Genomic DNA, 9,848 nt, shown 5'->3' on the forward strand with positions numbered 1-9,848 from the left:
AAATTATCTTTTCAAAACTATTAATAAAAAATAATTTTGTAAATTTTCTTCTAATTTTTTAAAAATTAATTACATTTTTTAAATCATGTGAAATAAACACAACGTAGACAAATATATTATTTAAATTTTTAAAATTCTTTTTCGAACAATAGTTCTTGAAATATATTTTTTTTACAAACTAAACTTCTTTGTTGAAAAAATTAAACCCAACACTATATAGAAGAAAAAATATATATATGTTTATAAGAACAAAAATAAGATGAAAAATAAAAAAGAAATACTTTATAAAGATAAATAACATACTACTTAACTTTTTTCTTCTTCCTATAATAGTTACTATATCTTCTACACCAAGTTCTTCACAAACAACATTTCTAGTAACCAAAACTAAAAGATGATAGACCTCAAGTACATATGGGTACTCATTTCAATCAACAGATACATTCTCAACACAATCCAAGATGAAAAAACTAGAAAATCTCTAAAATCAAAATGCATCACAAACATAAAAATTCAAAACCAACAATTCTTCGAATTCTCTCACCAATCAGTTCTATCCAATCTCTACTACGGCATTGACGCCATTGAAACTGCAATTCAATCACACCATTCGGAAGAAAGATCTTTTAACCTAAAAACTTCAGAGCAAATGCTTCAAGTTCCGGCAATGCTTGACGAAGACGATTTCACAGCTTCAATTCCGAATCGTTACTTGGTTTGTTGCTCTTACTTTTATCTCTCGGTCGTTAGGAAGCTTCAGGGGGATGAATGGCAAGCTGCGGTGCATTTTCTTCAAGCGGTTTTGGTGTCGCCGAGGGTTGTTTGGAATGAATTTGCGCCAGAGCTTTGTGAAAGTCTTTTTAAGAAGTGTGAGAATAGAAGTTTGGAGTTTGTTGCTTGTTTGGATTCTGAGGAAGAGATTCATGAAGTCGTTGTTAAGGAGAAGGCGAGGAGATATAAAGAGTGTTTGGTGTATTATCAGGTTATGCTTTATGGAGAAATTCCATGGTGGAGCAGTTATTGCAGCAGTAATTCTGCAAATTATAGGTAAGATTAATCATTGAAATTTCGGTTGGTTCATGTGTTGCGACATTGACGGCTGTCGTAGTGGTCTGAATTAACTACAATTTGTTTTTTATCATAAAAATGGTGAATAATGGTATCTGTATCGGCAGCTTCTGATACCGGTTTGTCGTGGCCGTTATCCATAGTAATTTTTTCTAATTATTAATGATCAAATTCTGATAAGAAAACATAAGATATGGTTTGTTTAAGCTAGGATATTGATTTTTTTTTATCATCGAAGAGTAATTTACTGACATGGACAGGGATGTATCAAATACCAGCTGTGTATCTTCTACTTCAGTTCATCATGAACCAAGATTGAAAACTTGCAATACAGTGAGTTTTTATTTATTTCTATTAATTAGTAGCATAATTTATTCGTTTTATTTAAACACTTGCAAAATTTTGCAGTATAAAATAAGCCACTTTTGCTTCCCTTAAATATTGTTTTTGCAGTATGAGAAGATTCACCCGATGGATCCTCAAGATAGGATACAAGAAAAGTTGGATACGACAAACATAATTAAGCTTGATTCTAGCATGTTCACCAGGTCCATTGAAGATGTTGCTTTATCAATCTCGAAACGGATAGAAAAAACAAGTATCGATTTAAACTGCCGCGTTGAGGATTTATTAATAGAAGAAGCATTGCAGCCACTAGAGTTCCATCTATTTGATCATGCTAGCAGCAGACTCAGGCTCGGCCTGAAAAATCACGAAGAAAGTTCGAATATGAAATTGCAAACATCATTAGGAAAATACGGTGAAGAGTATATTGTAAACACTGCATCAATTTTCGAGAGTTTGATTGGTTCGTCAGGAACTAATTATGGTTCATTAAAGGATGTGATTTTGGATGAATTGCTAATAGTAATCTCAACTTCCAAAGAGGAAAAGGAACTAAGAGCATCGGTATCAATTCTAACAACAATAGTTTCAAGGAACAAGTCAATTATAGAAGATGTGAAAAAGAAAGGTTTAAGGTTATGTGATTTAGCAAGTGCTCTAAAACAAAATGTTTATGAAGCAGCAATACTAATCTATTTGATAAATCCATCTCCTATAGATATAAAAACACTGGAACTTCTTCCAATATTTGTAGAGATTGTATGCACTTCATCAAAAAGTTGTTACAAGCGTAATAAGCAAGAAGAATCGCTTCTTATGACACCTCATGCAGCATCGCTGATGATCATTGAAGAACTTGTAACTTCATTTGACTATGCTACAAATAACATGCATTTGGAAGCAATTAGTTCACCTCATTTTCTCAGTGGACTTCTAGAAGTTGCTAGAAATGACAATCTTGAAGAGTTTTTCTCTTTGACTACCATTCTTATAAAATGCATGCAGTTTGATTCACAGTGTAGAAAGTATGTGTCAAAGTTTACTCCACTTGCTCCTTTTCTACACCTTCTAGATGCAGAAAATATTCGCGCCAAATGCATGGCACTTGAGTATTTTCATGAAATCCTATGCATACCAAGGTATATAACTATGTAACCAATTCTTTGAGTAGAATTTGTAGCGTAAGTGCATTTAACAAGTAGATACAATGATATGTGTTTTGTTTTTCTATTTTCATTTTTCAGATCGTCGGCTATTAATCTGCTTCAGCGGATAAAGAAAGAAAGCAGAATGGATATTATGCAGATACTGATGCATTGTACACTCCAATTACAACCCGACCACCAGATTTTAGCTGCTAACGTATTGATTCAGTTAGACACATTGGTAATCCTTCTTCTTATTCCATTTTATTAAAATATGATACTCGTGTATAATATGTGAAGCTTGAGGACCCTTTAATTGCTAACAAAACAACAATGTTCATGCAGAACCCAACTGATAAAAGCTTGTTCAGAGAAGAAGCTGTGGAGATTCTTCTAAGGGCATTGACATCTGAAGAAAGCTCAGAACAGATATTATCTGCATCCATTCTATCAAATCTTGCTGGTACATATACGTGGACGGGAGAATCATATACAGCTGCATGGTTTCTAAGAAAAACAGGCTTGAATTCTCCCTATCACCAAAATATGATAAGAAACTTCAACTGGTTGGATCAGAGTCTACAAGTAAGCTTCCAAATAGGACTATATATCAAAAAAAATATATGCATGAGAAGCTATGAAGGCTAGATACTTTGAAAATAGAAAGTTATAAGGGTCTAACATATATCCAATACCTATATGTGTCTGATACTTCCCAATACGTACTCTTAAAGTATCCAATAATCTTTTTAATTCTTTTTGGAAATATTTTTATCCATATTTCTCAAATACATATTACCAACTAAAGACATTCTCTTTCAAATATGATACACTTGCAATGTGTCTTAATAACAAAAAGACACAAAATTGTATGCTTTTTGTGGCACATTCATCATAGTATAAATAATATATTCTTATAAAGTGAGGGAAATATATGTTACTATACCAACGTTTTATGATCACGAGCGTTTTTTCCCGTATCTCTGTATCCATGTCTTATTGTATATGTATTATATATACTGTGTATCCGGACTTCATAGATGAGCGGTGTTGTGCAAACACAACTAAGGAGACAAAAAAAATTCATAACATGCAGGATACAAGCATAGATGTTTGGTGCAGCAAAATCGCCAAATGTATCATAAGTGTTGGAGATTCCATCTTCTATGCTTTAGATAAGGGACTAAGAAGCAAAATGAAAAAAGTTTCTAGAGATTGCCTTGTAACTATTTCATGGCTTGGATGTCAAATATCAAAAAATCCAGACAGCCTCAGTAATTCTACATCTGAGATTATACTAAGAGGAGTTGAGCAATTTCTGCATCCTGGGATGGAATTGGATGAAAGACTTTTGGCATGTATGTGCATGTTTAATTATGCCTCTGGGAAAGGTAGTTAAGAAAATGATGAAAACTTCACGAAACATGGTCAAGAATAATCAATGGACTCTACTAATTAGGACAACCTTTTTCATGTAGGAAAGCAAAAACTAATGCATTTCTCGGAAGGAGTAAAAGAGTCATTGAGAAGGCTTTCAATCATAACTTGGATGGCTGAGGAATTACATAGGGTAGCTGATTTCTTGCTTCCAAACACATCAGTAAGTACTCATTTATTACCGAATTCTAACACTTGAAAAATAATATGCAAATTAAGTAACTTTTATAATTTTCTCGTGATTAGCATGATTCATGTTCACACATATCTTTGAGGCTGGCTGCAGCTTTAGTATAAATAAATTGCACTAACTGATTTATTTTGTTGTATCACCTTAATCATCATGGTGGTAAGAGCAGCGTATTTCTTGTGTTCACACACAAATCCTTGAGGTCGGTCGCAACTTTAGCATATCAGTTTGCTCCCTCATATACTACAAGGGACTGCTATTCAGTGGATATTCAGATGGATCAATTAAGGTAAGAACATATATGATTTGATTCAATGAGTTACTAAGTTTGAATAATAGAAAACCACTGCAGTTGGAGAAGTAGACACAATCGGCCAAACTCCATGATCAAATTTTGTGTTCTCTGTTTTCGTTTTGCGCATCTATTTTCATTTTTCTGAATCAGGATTGTTGTTCTAACAAACTCTTTGTTTTCTGGTGTGTTTAAAAGGTATGGGATATTAGGGGGCATTCAGCTAGTCTTGTATGGGATATTAAAGAACACAAGAAGTCTGTGACATGCTTTTCAATTTATGAACCATTAGACAGTCTTTTAAGTGGATCCACTGATAAAACCATAAGGGTAAGGTTCAAACTTTTTCTATGGTTACAATTTTCTGTTCTCCACCGAGATTTCTAGCAGTAAAAATGAATGAACTAATTATCTTACAATAATATGCACAAAATAGGTGTGGAAAATGATCCAAAGAAATCTTGAATGTCTAGAAGTAATAGTCATGAAGGAACCAATTCATCATTTACGCGCACACGGCGAAACAATTTTCTCAATTACTGAAAGACAAGGAATAAAGGTGATGCTTCAAAGTCTCCATGATTTATGACATGAAGTAACTGGAAATTCAAAGCAAAATCACACATAATCAAACTATGTCATTTTAGAAATTAAATTGGGCCTAACACAGCCCTACAATATCGGACTGTAAGGTGAGAATTGTCCACCACTTCAACGTCTATGATTGGACATCTGGAGCACGATTCGAGTGACCTGATAGAAATTTGCCAACTTCATGCCTTGGATGATAAAAACTTGGGACAATTATGACATATAATCAAATTCTTATTTCCTATTTGTAGGTTGTTAACAAATCAAGAGAGATAAGAGATATTTTCAAAGGTAAGCATGGGAAGTGCATGATAGTGGCTCAGGGAAAGTTATATACTGGCTGCACAGATTCAAGCATACAGGTTAGTTTGTTGTGTTGTTTGACATAAACTATGGCATCAACAAAATTCAAGCATGATATGATGCTTTATTTTAGGAGTATAACACAACACACAACAGGGAACTAGAAATCAAACCACCAACAAGAAGTTGGAGAAAGCAAAGTAAGCCGATCAATTCAATTGTCGCATATAGAGATTGGCTCTATAGTGCAAGTAAGCATGTTGAAGGAACAACATTCAAGGTGAGAAACTAAAACTTTGAGGTTAAGAAAAGTTTTTCTTTGTCCTTACATGGATGGATTATGTAGGAATGGAAAAGAAGTGGGAAACCCAAGATTTCAATCCTTACTGACAAAGGAGATAATGTGGTAGCCATGGAAGTAGTAGAAGACTTCTTATACCTAATCTCTAGCTCATCAACAAGCAGCATTCAGGTAAAGTAAAAAACCTAATGCGACATGTTCTTCTTCGAAAAGTAATTTGTCCCCTGCTGATGAAAAAAGTAACTAAAACAATGGAAAATCAACTGCTTAACTTGAAACCAATTTCCAAACAGATATGGTTGAGAGGAGTACCGAAAAAGTTAGGGAGAATATCAGCAGGGAGCAAAATAACAAGCATCTATGCTGCAAATGACATTATTTTTTGTGGTACTGAGAAGGGACTAATCAAGGTAATTAAGCACAACCAACTCATCTAACCTCTTTTTATTCATTTTATTAAAAAGAATGTTTAGACTTGATGACATTTCTCTCACCCCAATTTTTCAACAGGGATGGATTCCTCTGTAGAAAGAACTTCAACTCATTGTGCATACATACATGTCTTTTCAAGTTCAAGGCTTTTTGCCATCCTTGTATCACAACAAAGATGACTGTAGGTCATGTTATATATGATGCCATTGAATCAATGGTTACTATGGAATCAGGCGGAGACACGACGCTAACACGCAGACATCAATTATAATTTGAAAATGTGGAAGTGATTGAATGTAGCACGCATTGGTGTTGTGTTAATATTGAAAAGTGACATGTGTCAGACACCAAATATGTCTTCGTGATTAGGATAGTAAATGAAAATCATTGTGAATAGTAGTTTATTGTCTACCACCGTAAAAGAAATGTTATTATTGTAGTTTATATTGTAAAAATACCAATATGTTGTACCTGTGAACTATGTGATTTTGTAAATTTTGAGTAAGGTGTAAGTATATCTTAATGGAAATCCGTACAAACAAATGAGTATTCAATTATTATCTATTGATATTCAATTAGTCATAATTGGAAATTATAGTATTACCTAATGTGTTAATCATATTTGCATATAAATATATAACATGTGTGATCATATTATACATACAAAAATATAATCATAACATGGTATTTAGAGTTGGTTGACCTCCTGTCTTTCGGTCAGCCACGACACTGTTATGAGCGTCGTTGCTCCCAGAGACTTTCTGGCGAAATAATCATACTGTCGGATTCGTCTCCTTCCGATCGGTCGAAAACCAAAAACAGCGTCATCTCCCGCCAGTCCATGCGCCCTCACTCCGCCCGTGCATGAATCTCAAACGGCTCCCTACCAGCTGCGCGTGGCAGCGCGTCCCGCCGCCCCTCCCGTCGCCTGCAGCGCCTCCCTGCGCTTTTTCCATATTTGCTCTCAATTTTTTATTTCAAGCCATCAAATATCATTGGAGATACTAATTTTGTCACGTTCACGAAGGTTCCACTTATCCCGTGTGAGAAACTAACCGGAACAGTCAACTATAACATATGGGTTGGTGCTGTCAAAATGTGGTTTCACGGTCAATGATATGAGGATCACTTAAATACAAAATCAGATAGTATTCTCGCTACCAAACGCGATAAGTGGAAACAAACTTATGCTTCTTTATGCATTATGTTATGGTTTTCCATAACAACCAATCTCCAAGCACAATACCAAGTCTTTACCACTTGCTATGAGGTTTGGGAAAAGACTAAGAAAGTCTTATTTAATGATGTCCATAATCTTTACAGTGTCATCACCAAACTTAACACCTTGAAATTGGAGAATATGGATATGCAAGCCTATCTGAGTAAGCTTGATACGCTAAAGAAAAATTTCACAACCCTAATGTGTTTTACAAAAGATGCAACAACTTATGTTGAACAACAAAGTAAGTATTTTATGATCGTGACACTTACCATCAGAACTTGATTCCGTTGGGAACCAGATTTTATCAGGATCCAATGTTCCTAACTATGAAGCAGTTAGTGAACCACGGTTGCGCTTGGATACATCTCATGATTTTGGACTGGTTTCTACTCCATCTCCCACTGAATCATATGCTCTTGTTTCCCACTATCATGGTCGCGGTGGAAGAACAGGAGGACAGGGTGGACTTCGTCATGGTACTCGTTGTAACTATTGCAATCGTTACGGTCACATTGAAGTTGTTTGTCGTACAAAGACAAGAGAATAACAATGAATGTCGTTGTTGCTCAGTCGGGTAATCTTGTAGCCTTTGTCTCTACATCTTCTCTTGGTCCTTAGGTCATTGACTCTGGTGCCTATGATCATATGACTGATAATAAATCTCTTTTATCTTAATTATCTTATTCTAATTCTTTACCTTCTGTCACTGTGGCGGATGACTCTAAAATTACAATTCAAGGTCTTGGTCAGACACATCCACTTCCAAAATGGTCTTTAGAGTTTGTCCTTTACATTTTTGGTTGTCCTTTTAATCTAATATATGTTCACAAGCTTACTTATACTCTTTGATTGTTCAGTCCTTTTTAATGATAATTATGTTTATGTTCAGGATCGACATACAAGACAGACGATTGGAGCAGAGAGTGAATCTGGCGGATAATATCATCTATCTCTAACGGTGACATGTGTTTCTATTGCTTATCAAGACATTACACATCAATGTTTGGGTCACCCTAGTCTTAATAAAAGCGTCATTTGGTTCCTAGTTTTTCTAAGCTTTCATCTTTTGAGTGTCAGTCCTGTCAATTAGGCAAACATACTCGTAGTACTTATTATCAACGAGTACATAAAGTGTTGCATCACCTTTTGCTTTAGTCCACTCTAATATTTGGGGTCCTTGTCGTGTGAAGTCTACTATAGGATATTATTACTTTGTAACTTTCATTGATGATTTCTCACGATGCACTTGGTTTTTTCTAATGAAAAATTATTCAAATGTTTTCTGTATATTCCAAGAGTTTTATGCTGAAATTAAAAATCAGATTAACAGTTCTATTAAAATTTTACGCATTGTTAATGCTCTAGAATATATGTCATCCAAGTTTCAAAAAAATTTAACATCACATGGAATTATTCATCAATCATCATGTCCTCATACACCACAACAGAATGGTGTTGTTGAACGGAAGAATCGTCATTTAGTTGAAATTGCGCAGACTTTTTTACTTCACTGTAATGTACCTTCTCGTTTTTGGGGTGATGCTCCCCTCACAGCATGTCACCTTATCAACTGAATGCCTTCATCGGTTCTTCAAGATCAGATTCCATACTCTATCTTGAATCTGCAATATGATCTTTATCCCATTCCTCTTCGCATCTTTGGTTGCACATGCTTTATTGATGATCTTAGTCCAGGTAAAGACAAACTTTTCGCCAAATCTCTCAAGTGTATTTCTCTAGGCTACTCATGTATACAAAAGGGATACCGTTGTTTTTATCCTCAACTTCAACGATACATTATTTCCTCCAATGTTACATTCTTTGAAGGTTCCCCTTTCTTCTCTACCTTCGTGTCACCCGATGAGATTTGTAATTTAGATGTTCGAGATATCCCTTATGTCATCCCCACACCCATTAAACCTCCATTGCAGGTCTACTAGCGACGGGCACGCCGTCCATCGGAAGTTAGAGATGATATTGATCAACCAACACCATCTCCTGCTCCAACTGTTCCTCCAGCTATGTCACTTGAACTTGACCTTCCAATAGCATTACGAAAAGGTATTTGATATCATAATCCAAATCTTAAATATTCTAGTGTTTTAAAATATGATTATCTCTCTACTTTCTATTTTTCTTTTGTGTTTGCTTTGGATTTTGTGTATGTTCCTAAGTCTACAGGTGAAGCTATGACTGATCCCAATTGGTTTCAGACGATGGTGGAAGAAATGGTTGCATTGCATTCAAATAACACTTTGGACATTGTTACTTTACCTTCAGACAAAACTACAGTAGGATATCGATGGGTTTATACAGTGAAAGTTGGACCAAATTGTCAGATTGATAGTTTCAAAACTCGTTTGGTGGCCAAAGGATACAAACAGATATTTGGCCTTGATTATGGTGACACGTTTTCTACAGTGGTCAAGATTAGTTTAGTTTGTCTCTTTCTTGCAATGGTTGCTATTAATCATTGGTCACTTCATCAGTTGGACATTAAAAATGTATTTATACATGGAGAA

At 35.0% G+C, this 9,848-nt stretch overlaps 1 protein-coding gene across 3 annotated transcripts; it reads left to right on the forward strand.

The window, feature by feature from the left end:
- Window positions 1-323: 323 nt before the first annotated feature.
- Window positions 324-6,664, forward strand: LOC127138768 (putative E3 ubiquitin-protein ligase LIN-1). 3 transcript variants are annotated; one of them, XM_051065298.1, is made up of 15 exons: window positions 327-1,047; window positions 1,347-1,401; window positions 1,522-2,552; window positions 2,658-2,799; window positions 2,904-3,143; window positions 3,655-3,949; window positions 4,037-4,158; window positions 4,355-4,474; window positions 4,676-4,807; window positions 4,914-5,036; window positions 5,320-5,430; window positions 5,505-5,651; window positions 5,718-5,843; window positions 5,966-6,082; window positions 6,183-6,664. In XM_051065298.1, exons 1-15 carry the CDS (start codon window positions 395-397, stop codon window positions 6,198-6,200), a joined length of 3,432 nt encoding a protein of 1,143 aa, XP_050921255.1. In that variant the 5' UTR covers window positions 327-394; the 3' UTR covers window positions 6,201-6,664. The 3 variants fall into 3 exon arrangements, 2 of the variants coding, with proteins under 2 accessions (XP_050921255.1, XP_050921247.1); XM_051065290.1 differs by having other exon boundaries at window positions 328-1,047; window positions 1,329-1,401; XR_007808842.1 differs by lacking the exon at window positions 6,183-6,664 and having other exon boundaries at window positions 324-1,047; window positions 1,329-1,401; window positions 5,528-5,651; window positions 5,966-6,076.
- The last annotated feature ends 3,184 nt before the right edge of the window (window positions 6,665-9,848 follow it).

The sequence above is a fragment of the Lathyrus oleraceus genome, chromosome 1 (assembly GCF_024323335.1).
Source record: "Lathyrus oleraceus cultivar Zhongwan6 chromosome 1, CAAS_Psat_ZW6_1.0, whole genome shotgun sequence".
Taxonomy (NCBI): domain Eukaryota; kingdom Viridiplantae; phylum Streptophyta; class Magnoliopsida; order Fabales; family Fabaceae; genus Lathyrus; species Lathyrus oleraceus.

Coding starts and splice junctions, on each gene's coding strand:
- LOC127138768 (XM_051065290.1), top strand. CDS start 395: ATGATAGACCTCAAGTACATATGGGTACTCATTTCAATCAACAGATAC. Junction 1,402..1,521: donor GATTGAAAACTTGCAATACA/GTGAGTTTTTAT, acceptor TTGTTTTTGCAG/TATGAGAAGATTCACCCGAT. Junction 5,652..5,717: donor TTGAAGGAACAACATTCAAG/GTGAGAAACTAA, acceptor TGGATTATGTAG/GAATGGAAAAGAAGTGGGAA.